Raw genomic sequence first — 13,862 nt, 5'->3', positions numbered from 1 at the left:
TTGCCCCATCATGCATTGGGATGTCAACTCAGAATTCCAGTGAGCAGGGGAGACTGCGGGAACTATGGGATAGCTATGGGATAACTACCCACAGTGCAATGCTCTGGAAATCGACATTAGCCTCGGTACATGGACGCACACCACTGAATTAATGTGCTTAATGTAGCCACGTGCACTCAACTTTATACAATCTGTTTCCAAATACCGGTTTCTTAAAATCGTAATAATCCCATAGTGTAGACATATCCAAAGTGACATTACTCTGTTATTTTTTGTGACCCTTCTATAACTTCAGACCCATGCCCCACACACACAGAGCATGTTTGCTTTCAGAAAATTGGCAAGACCTGTGTGCTATTTTTTCATTCCCTGGATGTTGATATTGTAAAACTGCACAATATAGTAGTTCAAAACATTCTCCTGAGTTAGGCAAAGCTGAGAATCGTGCCCAAAACCCAGAAGAAGAAGAATTCCATGGATGGTCGGCTAGAATTTCAATCTTTAATTATAAGGGGAACTGGGGAATATTTACAGACCAGAGCATAAGAAATATTAAGAACAAGAAAAGTCTGAACCAAAATACTGATCCTTTTAAATTATATCATTAATCTTCTTTGCTTTTTCATCTTATCCTTCAACTCCCGCTTCTCTAATTACAGATGTCGATGTTCTTTTATCAAAACCAGTATACAGTAGATTAGGTACTTTAAATGTATACTTATGGATGGGATTAAAGGGAATTTTGAGATGCATAATTGTTTGGGAAAAGAAGTAGATGAAATAGAATACACAAACAAATTCAGAGGTAGCATAAAACAAGCATGACATAAATGCTGTAAAGGACTTTTAAAAGCAGAGCTTAATAGAATGTTTAAGATATATTGAGTAAAATGTCAATTGAGATTCATGTGAAAAAGATACTGTAAGAATGTTAACAAAGTAAGTAAATGGTGGGTTTCAGTTATAAAAACAGCTGCTCTAGGACTATAGAGAACATTTCAAACAAAATCTAGAGGCCAGTATTTTGAAACTTGGCTATCTAAAGTTAGCATTTAAATAAGAAATCTGACTTTTCTGAACAGCTCAGCTCCTTTTGAAAATCAAGCTGCTGATTTGGGTGCCTAAATACGAATTTAGGTGCTTAACTCTAGGTATTTGCAATGCTTTTGTAATCGTGTTGGTCCCAAGATATTTGAGACACAAAGTGAATGAGGTAATATCTTTTATTGGAACAACTTCTGTTGGTGGATGAGAAAGCTTTTGAGTTGGTCTCTTTGCCAACAGAATTTGATCCAGTAAAAGATATTACCTCACCCACTGTGTCTCTAACTCTAGGTATACACATTTGAAAATTTTGCCCATAATATAGTAGGCAGTGATGGATATTCAGCTGTCTCTGGGCCAGATTCTCTCTCCGTTCTGCCCTCTTTGCATCACTCATTGCAAAGGGGCTGGAGTCTGGCCTGGACAGCCTACTGAGAATTCTGCCAGGGGTTAAGGAGCTTTCAGGCAGCATAAAGTCGGTGTAGTTAGTTCCTATGCCAATCATGCCCCTTCACTCCCCCCATACAAACCCTGGCTTAGGGGTTGAGGGTGAACGTAGCTGCATTCTGGCAAATCTCAGCTGGCCCCCTTAGGGAGCTGGACTGAAGCAGATGTGATCTGTGAATTAGGGATCTGTAACACTGCTCTACAGCCAAAATGCTTCTGAAATAAATGTAGTCCAACTTTACTAATTCTGGGTCACTGAGAACGAAAATGATGCTTAAAATTGTTAATTGGCTCTAGTTTTCAAGATATGCTATTGGGTCAGTATATATGACCCTTGACTTGGGAAGGGCGGAGGATAAGTGAGTTATAAAGGGAAGGGATCTCAATTTAAACCAGAAATGACTAAAATACATCCTTGACTGGATCAATGAATAAATCTATGACTGGGTTTGGACAGTACTTGCTTTTTAGGCAAAACAATGAATGATGCAATCTGAAGCTGGTATTGCGTCATACATGATATGAATTGCATCATGTTCTTCCTAGAAGTCATGGATGATGCAATCATAATGAAGCTTACTTCACTCTGCTGAACAAATTGCCCTATATCAGCTCTAGAAATCATACAGTGTCGTGCTCTCTTCTTTGTCAGTGTTTGATTTTGCAAAGGGACACATTTCCGTTTAGCCAAAGTGAGCAGAGATGCCTCGTACTTGTGTGAAGAGTGCAGATAACTTCTGCTATGTTTGTGGTGAAGTGACTTTTGCATCACAAAAGCGCAGTATAACCACTCTGGTTAAGAAAGCCTATCACCTTTCTTTTGGCTGCAAAATTGGAGATCAGGGCAAGAGGTGGGCCCCACACATATGCTGCCACACTTGTGCAACAAATCTTGGCTAGTGGTTGAACAGGAAAAGGAGAGAGCCAACAGATCATACCAGCAATTGTTACTTCTGCATGGTGCCTCCAGTTGGGAAATGTGTGTCAAAGAAGAAAAATGGACTGTGCATTATCCAAACATTCCATCAGCCATACGCCCAGTACCCCACGGAGAAGGACTGCCAGTTCCTGATGCACCAGAATCATTCTCACTTGAGTCAGACGAGGAAGAGGAAGAGGATGAAACTTCTGGTCCTGAACCATCAATGTCACAGGACCCACATTTTCTCCCATCCTCCTCCTCTGAACCACACCTCCTAACACAAGGTGAACGGAATGACCTTGTCAGCGATTTGGAACTCCCCAAGAGTAAGGCAGAGCTGTTGGGCTCCAGACTACAGCAGTGGAATCTCCTGGCAGGCTATCAGGGCTAATGGAGTCCATCAATGCTTGCAGACTATTGCTGGACAGTGACAGGAGATGCTCCATTTAATGAATACAAGAGACAAGCCAAGAAGCGCCGAGTAGACACTGAATAGGACTAAACTATGTACATAATAGTTTTTTGCCTTTTGTTTCATAATACATTTTATTTATATAACCCTTTCGCTGATTTTTAAAGTGTTCCATAAACAGGACAGGTGAAATATTATCATGTAAAGCAACCATAAACACATGAAAAGACCTAAGTTTACAATTTATGATTAAAACTCTACTATCTACACAATATAGATAGACATAAAATGTAAAAACTTAAATATCTTAGAAACAGTAGCCAATCAGTTGTTTTAATTGTCATATTTGAATTCAGCACATCAAAATACATAATAAATATCACATTTTATCTCTGAAGCAGACGACTTCTCAAAAATTGTAGACCAGTGTAACCAGCTATAAACAGCTCCTAGTCTGCTACCCTTTCCCTGTGCTGAATGTGGAAGAGAGTCTGACTGTCTTTTATGAAGAAATGTTGTACTTTGTACATGGTTCCTTAGACACAAGGGGACAGGTGTGATATCTGATTAAAATATAATTACGCAAGCCATTATTTCTACCACTGGTATATAATTGCAATGAATCTTATACAAAGTGTAACACATGGCCAGAAAGGGTTAAACAGCTTGCAGGCTAAGACTCTGTCTACACTTCTGACATTACAGGGTGACCGCAGCAGTGCTGTGACCTGGGCAGGATAGTCAGGCTTCATCGCCAGGGAGAGATCGACCGAGGGGTGGTAGCTGTATCGGTGGGAGTGCGGCTCCCATCAATAAAGCGCTGTCTAAACTCCTGCTTTTCAGCGCTGAAACATTTGTCACTCGGGGTGGGGGGGATGTTTTTTCACACCCCGAATGACTAAAGTTTTATCACTGAAAGTGACAGTGTAGCCACAGCCTCACTAACCCAAAGTGACCTTTAAAGACATGTTAGAAAGGTTTGTGAATGGAAATTAAGGCCATTCATGCTAAATAGGCCAGAACTTTGAAATGCAAACCTATATTGTTAGAAGTGATACTAATTGTGTGTATCTTTAATTCTAGCCTTGTAAACAGACAGTTTGTGTCTGTCACTATAGCTACTAATTCAGAGTTCAAAAGGGAATATTAACATTTAGATGAATCTTGGGTAAAATAATGTCATTGTCTATATGTCTCTTTGAAGTTTATAATAGATTGCCTAATGGATAAATTTTCCTATGTTTATTTGTGTAACTAATTGCTGGTGGTGTTTAGAAAGCAAAAGGTTACATCAAAAGCCTATTGTTTAGCCAGGACTGTGTGATCAAGTGGCTGCTAGAACACTGTATAAAAAGACCCTGGGGTCCTGATCCTGTTCATCTCAGATTTGCTTAAGGTTTCGTGCAGGGGAAGCCTAAGCCACAAGGACAGAGATCCCAGTTCTAACTGGATCGCCCTGAAATATAACCATTGTACTATAACCTAGGGATTATTTCTGAAAGAACTCTTTGCAACTACAAAGCTCGCCATCTCTGGTATGAATCTGAATCTTAAGAATTGAACTCATGTCTGTATGTATATTGATCTTTTAACCATAATCTCTCTCTTTTGTTTTTTAGTAAATTTTAGTTTAGTTAATAAGAATTGGCTGTAGCATGTATTTGGGTAAGATCTGAAATATTCAATAACCTGGGAGGTAATGTGTCCAATCCTTTGGGATTGGTAGAACCTTTTCTTTTATATGATGAAATAAATTTTCAGAAATCATCATATATGACTTAGGTACCTGAGGCTGGATCACTTTAAGGGAACTGTCTTGTTTGGCCTTCTAGTAACCAGTAAGGTAATAAAGAAGCTGTTTTATGCTGTCTTGGTAAATCTAAGTATTGGAATATCCACCAGCTTTATGGGGATTGTCTGCCTCGTTATTTGCAGTTCACCCTAATTGAGTGACCACAGCTGGCCCCCACTGGGACCCTGGTCACAGTCTGACGCCCTTTCCCTATGCTGAATGTGGAAGAGAATCTGATTCTGTCTTTTATTTTGAACATGGTTCCCTAGAGGCAAGAGGACAGGATTACCATATCTTTGGTGAAAACAGGACTTTCCTTTTTAAAGAAAAGGAAAGAAACTAATTCTTAAGGTATCCAGGAAAAGAATAGTACAGGCGGGAAAATAAAGAACCATCAAATCCCAAACCCTGATGATTACAATGATGAAAGGTATAAATAAAATAAATAAATTGCTCTGCAAATCACTGACCTCACTTAGGTGTTTTAGAAACATAAAATTTGCTGTTGTGGAGCAGACCATTGCATAGCCTCCTACCTTCAGCACTGGCCAATACCTGACATAGAGAAAAATGGGATTATGAATCAATTCCCCTCCAACAAAGCAGCTAAGCAGTCACTGGTTTGCTGTACAGTATTTAGGGGAGAGTAATTCTTTCGCATCCCCCACATGCTTATTGTGTTACCCACAAAAACATGAAATTCGATTACCCCCACGTTATCTGTTGTAATAATATTATCTAGCTCTTGTTTAAAATCCATCCATACTCCTTGACTTGATTACCCTCTAAGGCTGTGAATTCCCCATTTTGACTATTGTATAAGCTGAATTTTGTTTCTTTCTATCAAATTCCCTTCGTGTCCCATTATTTTCACATTATGGGACTATGTAACGGCAAAGTGCTTTCCGGTATTTCCTTATGCCTTCTATCATTTTGAATCGCCCAGTCAAATACCCTTTAAATCACCCTTTCCAGACTGAATTATCCTAGTTTGGGGAGTCTCTTACTCATGTGCATCTTTTCCAGTCCTTGCCATATCTTTAAAACTACCACAGTTGAACCTAGCACTACGGAGTTGTTATTATTTTATTTAATAGAACTGATAGCTATAGTTTGACATATTTAATTCTATATATCTGTATATATGGTAGTAGATCCTAAAAGCTTCAATGAGGGCAAAGCCCCATTGTCGTAGGTACTGTGCAACATATAGGGAATGGCAGTTCCTGCCTCAAAGAAATTTAAAATCTAAGAGAGAACACACAGCCGATGGGTGAAACAAATAAGCAGGTAGCTATATCTGAGATACCTGAATGATAAAAATAATAGTGTCACCACATGTGATAGATATTGGTCATGTCACTTAATGCACTTCGGGAAAGTGTCCTAATAGTAAGGTGATAAGAATGATATAAGAAGCTGTATACAGTAGAGTGGAATTTAGCATAGACTAGCTGTGTGACCAATGCATAGCCAATCAGTAACAGTAATTGCAGTAATCAGAGACATGTCTACCATTGTGCAATATGTCACTGCAATATTTTCTGCTGTTGTCTGTCCTTTAATGCATAGAGCTATTTTATTTGTATACATGCTATTGTGAGCAGATATCATCATTGAACTTGCCACAATCTAACCTCCTCTCTTGCTTCAGAAGATTCCACAGCTTCAGTGCCCATCAGCATATTAGGAGTTTAGACCACTGCTGCTAATGCACATTATCTTACATATATGCAACTTAAATGTCCTCTGCCGTCAAATTGCCAATTTCATTTATATATTTAAATCCATCCAGAGTTTCTCATAATCCTCCATTTTACTGAACAAATCAACTTAGTGTCATTATCCTACTTTACCACCTCCTTTTACTTTTTGTTCAAAATCTGCTTAATAATTTTTGTCAAATATTGGCAATCACCTTGGTACCCCAACATTTGACCTGTAAGACAGCCTTCACTGTAACTTTTTTAATTGCTTTGCTGGTTCGAACTGCATGACTTCCCTTATGCATTTATTAGTCATTTTCCTTAATAGTCTCATATGAGAGACCTTTTCAAAAAAGCATTCGGAAAAATCTAAGTGAATTACATTCATGCTGCTTTATCTACCATTTTGTTAACATTTCCAAAGAAATCTCATAGGCAGAAAGCTCTTTTTATCATTTTCCTTAGGAAAAAAACTATGCAGGGGTGACCTGTCCAGACAATACTTGTCCAAGTGTTGTACTATTTTAACCTTACTGGAACTCATAATAACTAATTTCTCCAGTAGCACAAGGAGCCCCACCATTCTGTAATTCCTGGGTTCTAGATAGTCAAAAAGGCACCAGATTAGTGACTTCCCAGTTTTTTTTTTCCTGAACAGTTGCTATTTTTAAAGTGCTATGGCTTCATTTCGCCAAGAACTCTGCTCCTTCACACTTCATTTCTTTCATAACCCTTTGATAACATCATCCGGTTCTGGCAATTTACTGGACTTGACAAACTCACATTGCAGTATGAATTTATCCATGGATTTCAGTCTCTAATAAGACCACAATAATTTCCTGTGATATGTGGCCTTAAATCCTTCCATCATCTACAGTAAAGTCCAAATCAAAACATTTCTCTTACTGATCTCTTTTAGTAGTGTACTTTTTATTCTTCCCCATTTAAGTGGAGTCCATTGCATCAATACATATTTCTCCAAACAGTCCTTTGATGTCCTCTTCCACCAGATAGAACTGGGTAGCTAACCTTCCCATTGTTATCATCATTGCGTCAGCAGAGTATAAGCCTTGAATCTCTTAGAGCCTGACCCCACCAGGTGCTGAGCACTTGCTGTCTGCATTGTGATTAATGACTTGCTTAGCAGCTCTCTGGGTCTGGATTTTACTGTGAGGAATTACTCGTTGCAGTTCTGATCTGGACATCTGCAGAATACTGATCCAGTTGGGTGAAATCCTGGTCCCACTAAAGTCCTTGGCAAAACTCCCATTGACTTCAGTGGGGCAAGGATTTCACCCCTTGTTTCTGTCATGTGGGCTTTCTAATCAAATAGATTCCATCCCTTAGTCATGTCCACACTGGAGTGTTCTTTCTAAAATAGCAGTGGTTTCCTTTACTCCTTCAGATATAATACAACTCTATACAACCTAACCTACCCATCAGACAAACTCTAGTTTAAAGTCTGAAGCCCTTTCGCTATTTTTTTAAATTGTCAATCATACCTCGAGTTGTCAGTTATACTGGGCATTCTAGCTAGCTCCGTTTTTAGTTTTGTCTTTTAAGTCTTGAGCATTTAGCCTGGAGATGCTTTCATTTTTGTCTCTTAGAGGTATAACCATTATATTATTAATGTTATTTAACTGAAAATCTGCTTCTGCTTGAACTTATGGCTACACCTCCTTGTCTCTATTGTTTGTGTCATAGGAAACTCAGTCCATATTTCTTTTTACTGGCCCTTGTGGTTGTAGTACCCACAAGTACCTACAATTTAATCTGAGTGCCTTTTAAGATTTTTGCATGTAAAAAAATTCCACAGAATAAATCAACATGGAACTATGAGATGTGTATCCATCATCGTCCCCGTCATCAGTGTGTATCTGTCACCGCACTGGTCACTTTGCTGGCATGTTACATCACTTTCCCCCCACCTTTCATCTCGTGGCCTCAATTCTGATTCCTGCAGCAGCCCTTTACTCTACTCTGGATAGGGATTGTAAAGGGACTGCAAAGACTCCCGGGTAATTCCCTCAGCACAAAATAGATTAAAGGTATTTAAAAGTAATATCTTAAATCAGTGGTTCTCAAAGCCAGTCTGCCGCTTGTTCAGGGAAAGCCCCTGGCGGGCCAGGCCAGTTTGTTTACCACAGGTTCGGCTGATTGCGGCTCCCACTGGCTGCGGTTTGCCGCTCCATGCCAATGGGGGCTGTGGGAAGGGCAACCAGCACATTCTTCGGCCCGCGCTGCTTCCTGCAGCCCCCATTGGCCCAGAGCGGCGAACCACAGCCAGTGGAAGCCGCGATCGACCAAACCTGCGGACGCAGCAGGTAAACAAACTGGCCTGGCCCATCAGGGGCTTTCCCTGAACAAGCGGCGAACCGGCTTTGAGAACCACTGTCTTAATTGATGGTTATTTTGCATAACTTGCTCATCCTCTTATCTAATCCCACCACCCACAAAACTACTTTGTTTTCCCTTGTATTTGTCACAGAAAGGAGCCTAGATAAGAACTTGCAGTTCCCAAAGCTGAAGGGAGGCTTGGCACTGCCCAATCTATCTACCACATCATTGGAATTTATAATCAATTGGTTTCAAGCAAGGACAAACATTTTTTGGCTTCAAGTAGAGCACGTTGGCAGCTCATGGGATTGCTTTGAGGGCTTTTTCCCCACAGAAGTTTTTTTTTTTTTAAAGTGTTGGATGGAAGTTGAAAAAATTGAGTTCTACAAAACTTAACAAACCTATGCGATAAAGAGGGAGGCTGAACTGAGCTCCCCATTAGAATTTAAAGCAAGTTTGATAGGCAGGGGACAGTGTTCTGTCACTCATTTAATTGACTTGTTTAGCCTAACCAAAAGAAGACTGAGGGGAGATATGATTACTCTTTATAAATATATCAGAGGAATAAATACTAGGGAGGGAGAGGAATTATTTAAGCTCAGTACCAATGTGGACACAAGAACTAATAGATATAAACTGGCTATCAGGAAGTTTAGACTTGAAATTAGATGAAGGTTTCTAACCATTAGGGGAGTGAAGTTCTGGAACAGCCTTCCAAGGGGAGGCGTGGGGGCAAAAGACATATCTGGCTTCAAGACTATGCTTGATAAGTTTATGGAGGGGATGGCCTAATTTTGGCAATTAATTCGTCTTTGCTAGTGGTGAATATGCCCAATGGCTTGTGATGGGATGTTAGATGGGGTGGGATCTGAGTTACTACAGATAATTGTTTCCCGGATGTCTGGCTGGTGAGTCTTGCCCACATGCTCAGGGTTTAGTTGATCGCCATATTTGGGGCTGGGAAGGAATTTTCCTCCAGGGCAGATTGGCAGAAGCCCGAGGGGGTTTTCGCCTTCCTCTGCAGCTTGGGGCATGGGTCACTTGCTGGAAGATTCTCTGCACCTTGAAGTCTTTAAACCATGATTTGAGGACTTCAATGACTCAGACACAGGTTTGATACGGGAGTGGGTGGGTGAGATTCTGTGGCCTGCATTGTGCAGGAGGTCAGACTAGATGATCATAATGATCCCTTCTGACCTTAAAGTCTATGAGTCTGTGACTGTAAACTCTCAAATGATAGATGGAGAAGCAAGTGCTGGCTTTGAACTGGAACCCTCTATTCACTTTGGGCAAAATGCAAATGCCACTCAACTAAATAAATATTCCTCAACTTTGCTTTAATTTGATTATTTGGGGAATTTGAGGTAAAATCTAACTTGAAACAAATGTGGGACAGCTAAATTCATATGGAAAAATCCTAGGTGAGCACGGAGACAGGCCACCCCCAATGTCCTCACCGCCACCTGCCAGGCACTCTCAGCCCTGCACTCCCCAAAGCAGGTGAGAGAGGAGCTCTGTGGGGCCTGGGAGGCAGAGCGCAGGGCTGGAGACATGGGGCGTAGCCAGGTGATTCTTTTTCCTTGCATGAATCCCATCAAATGGGATCCACTCTACAAGTCCTCTCCTTCCAAAGTGCTCTTTTCAGTTCTGTATCCTCTATCACAACACATGCTAACATGTTTTCCTTTATGACATACCTCCACTTCTTCTTGGGTTGGCCTCTCTGTCTTTCTCTCTCAGTCTTGAATGGAGACTAAGGAGAGTTGGCAGTTTTTCAAAGGGACGCTATTAAGGGCCCAAAAGCAAGCTATTCCAATGGTTAGGAAAGATAGAAAATGTGGCAAAAGACCACCTTGGCTTAACCACGAGATCTTGCGTGACCTACAAAATAAAAAGGCATCATATAAAAAATGGAAACTAGGTCAGATTACAAAGGATGAATAACACAAAGGCAAATAACACAGGAATGCAGAGGCAAGATTAGAAAGGCAAAGGCACAAAATGAACTCAAACTAGCTATGGGAATAAAGGGAAACAAGAAGACTTTTTATCAATACATTAGAAGCAAGAGGAAGACCAAGGACAGGGTAGGCCCACTGCTCAGTGAGGAGGAGGAAACAGTAACGGGAGACTTGGAAATGGCAGAGATGCTTAATGACTTCTTTGTTTCGGTCTTCACTGAGAAGTCTGAAGGAATGTCTAATATAGTGAATGCTTACGGGAAGAGGGTAGGTTTAGAAGATAAAATAAAAAAAGAGCAAGTAAAAAATCACTTAGAAAAGTTAGATGCCTGCAAGTCACCAGGGCCTGATGAAATGCATCCTAGAATACTCAAGGAGTTAATAGAAGAGGTATCTGAGCCTCTAGCTATTATCTTTGGGAAATCATGGGAGACGGGGGATATTCCAGAAGACTGGAAGGGGGCAAATATAGTGCCCATCTATAAAAAGGGAAATAAAAACAACCCAGGAAACTACAGACCAGTTAGTTTAACTTCTGTGCCAGGGAAGATAATGGAGCAGGTAATTACAAAAATCATCTGCAAACTCTTGGAAGGTGGGAAGGTGATAGGGAATAGCCAGCATGGATTTGTAAAGAACAAATCGTGTCAAACTAATCTGATAGCATTCTTTGATAGGATAACGAGCCTTGTGGATAAGGGAGAAGCAGTGGATGTGATATACCTAGACTTTAGTAAGGCATTTGATACGGTCTTGCATGATATTCTTATAGATAAACTAGGAAAGTACAATTTAGATGGGGCTACTATAAGGTGGGTGCATAACTGGCTGGATAACCGTACTCAGAGAGTAGTTGTTAATGGCTTCCAATCCTGCTGGAAAGGTATAACAAGTGGGGTTCCACAGGGGTCTGTTTTGGGACCGGTTCTGTTCAATATCTTCATCAACGATTTAGATGTTGGCATAGAAAGTATGCTTATTAAGTTTGCGGACGATACCAAACTGGGAGGGATTGCAACTGCTTTGGAGGACAGGGTCAAAATTCAAAATGATCTGGACAAATTGGAGAAATGGTCTGAGGTAAACAGGATGAAGTTCAATAAAGATAAATGCAAAGTGCTCCACTTAGGAAGGAACAATCAGTTTCACACATACAGAATGGGAAGAGACTGTCTAGGAAGGAGTATGGCAGAAAGAAATCTAGGGGTCATAGTAGAACACAAGCTTAATATGAGTCAACAGTGTGATACTGTTGCAAAAAAAGCAAACGTGATTCTGGGATGCATTAACAGGTGTGTTGTAAACAAGACACGAGAAGTCATTCTTCCGCTTTACTCTGCGCTGGTCAGGCCTCAGCTGGAGTATTGTGTCCAGTTCTGGGCACCACATTTCAAGAAAGATGTGGAGAAATTGGAGAGGGTCCAGAGAAGAGCAACAAGAATGATTAAAGGTCTTGAGAACATGACCTATGAAGGAAGGCTGAAGGAATTGGGTTTGTTTAGTTTGGAAAAGAGAAGACTGAGAGGGGACATGATAGCAGTTTTCAGGTATCTAAAAGGGTGTCATCAGGAGGAGGGAGAAAACTTGTTCACCTTAGCCTCCAATGATAGAACAAGAAGCAATGGACTTAAACTGCAACAAGGGAGATTCAGGTTGGACATTAGGAAAAAGTTCCTAACTGTCAGGGTAGTTAAACACTGGAATAGATTACCTAGGGAAGTTGTGGAATCTCTGTCTCTGGAGATATTTAAGAGTAGGTTAGATAAATATCTATTAGGGATGGTCTAGACAGTATTTGGTCTTGCCATGAGGGCAGGGGACTGCACTCGATGACCTCTTGAGGTCCCTTCCGGTCCTAGAGTCTATGAGTCTATCTGTGTATGGGTCTCCTTGGTTCTTTTTTTTTCCTCCTTCCTTCCCATTCCCCCTTCACGCCCCCATTTGTTTATTCACCTCTTTCCTATTATCTATTTGCTATACTGTGAGCTTTCTGAGGCTTGGACTGTCTTTGTATTATTTGCTTGCATAGCGTCCAATACAGTGAGATCCTGAGCCTTGTAAGAGGCTTTGAGCAGGGGGTTGGACTAGATGACCTCCTGAGGTCTCTTCGAATCCTGATATTCTATGATTCTATTAAGCATTACAGCAACAGAAATAAATAACCGTGTGCCTTTATACAAACACATGCTCTCTACTGTTAAGTGTTCAAGATAACCGGTATTTAACACTCTTATTACAGAGCTGGTCATTTGTCTGAAAATCATTTGGGAGCACTTCTAGACCAAGCTCAGACAGAAGTTCATTCTGTTAAACAGAAGTTGGATCATAATTTAAAACAGGAAAAGCAAAGGCTTCACCAGAAACTCGTTACTAAGAGAAGACAAGAAATTTTGCAAAAGGTGATTATGTACAGTGTAACCATTTACCCTGTGATTATGCTGAAAAATACCTGATTAAATTGAAAGATAAAGCCTAATTATTTTATGATGATGAAGATGATAAACATCCATGCTAGGATAGTAGAGGAAAATCAGTCTTCATAATTTTTAGTGGCGTTACCACAATATACAGTAGAACCTCAGAGTTATGAATACCAGAGTTTTGAACTGACTGATTACATGCACCTTATTTGGAACTGGATATACACAACCAGGCAGCAGCAGAGACCAAAAAAAGAGCAAATACTGTACAGTACTGCATACAACGTAAACTACTGAAAAAAATAAAGGGAAAGTTTAAAAAAAAATTGGCAAGGCAAGAAAACTGTTTTCTGTGCTTGTTTCATTCAAATTCAGATGGTTAAAAGCAATATTTTTCTTCTGCATATTAAAGTTTCAAAGCTGTAATAAGTCAATGTTCAGTTGTAAAGTTTTGAAAGAATAACCATAGTGTTTTGTTCAGAGTTACAAACATTTCAGAATTACGAACAATGTCCATTCCCAAGATAGTCATTGTTCCGAGGTTCTACTGTATTGTCTTAACTGAGCAGTTATTCATAGCCTGATGGCATAAGACCAGATCATTTCTTACCATTTAGAAAACCTGCAGGTAAGTGATATACATGAAGAAAATGCTGAGTTTCCATTTGTGGAATTTGACATCTCATCAGGTCGGGATTATAGGGTTAGATTCAACACAGTGGGGGCAGGGAGCATGACCCTCCAAACGCACCAAGGTTCCAAACTCTATGGAGGAAAATGCCTTGGAGCTCTGGCAATCGTGCAGAGGGCCAACACTTCCA

At 40.3% G+C, this 13,862-nt stretch overlaps 1 protein-coding gene across 5 annotated transcripts in view; it reads left to right on the top strand.

Annotated features, from left to right (window-relative positions):
- Positions 1-13,862, top strand: part of EVC2 (EvC ciliary complex subunit 2) — a 168,672-nt gene that overhangs the window by 87,589 nt on the left and 67,221 nt on the right. For all 5 annotated transcript variants that reach the window (XM_050947364.1, XM_050947365.1, XM_050947363.1 and 2 more), the window contains exon 13: positions 12,861-13,020. In XM_050947364.1, the coding sequence (XP_050803321.1) occupies positions 12,861-13,020 (160 nt within the window). The remainder of the gene's footprint in view (positions 1-12,860; positions 13,021-13,862) is intronic.

This window comes from Gopherus flavomarginatus, chromosome 3 (genome assembly GCF_025201925.1).
Source record: "Gopherus flavomarginatus isolate rGopFla2 chromosome 3, rGopFla2.mat.asm, whole genome shotgun sequence".
NCBI classification, from domain to species: domain Eukaryota; kingdom Metazoa; phylum Chordata; order Testudines; family Testudinidae; genus Gopherus; species Gopherus flavomarginatus.
Note: the sequence above shows the minus strand (reverse complement) of the source record. Positions and strands in the feature narration are given on the sequence as shown.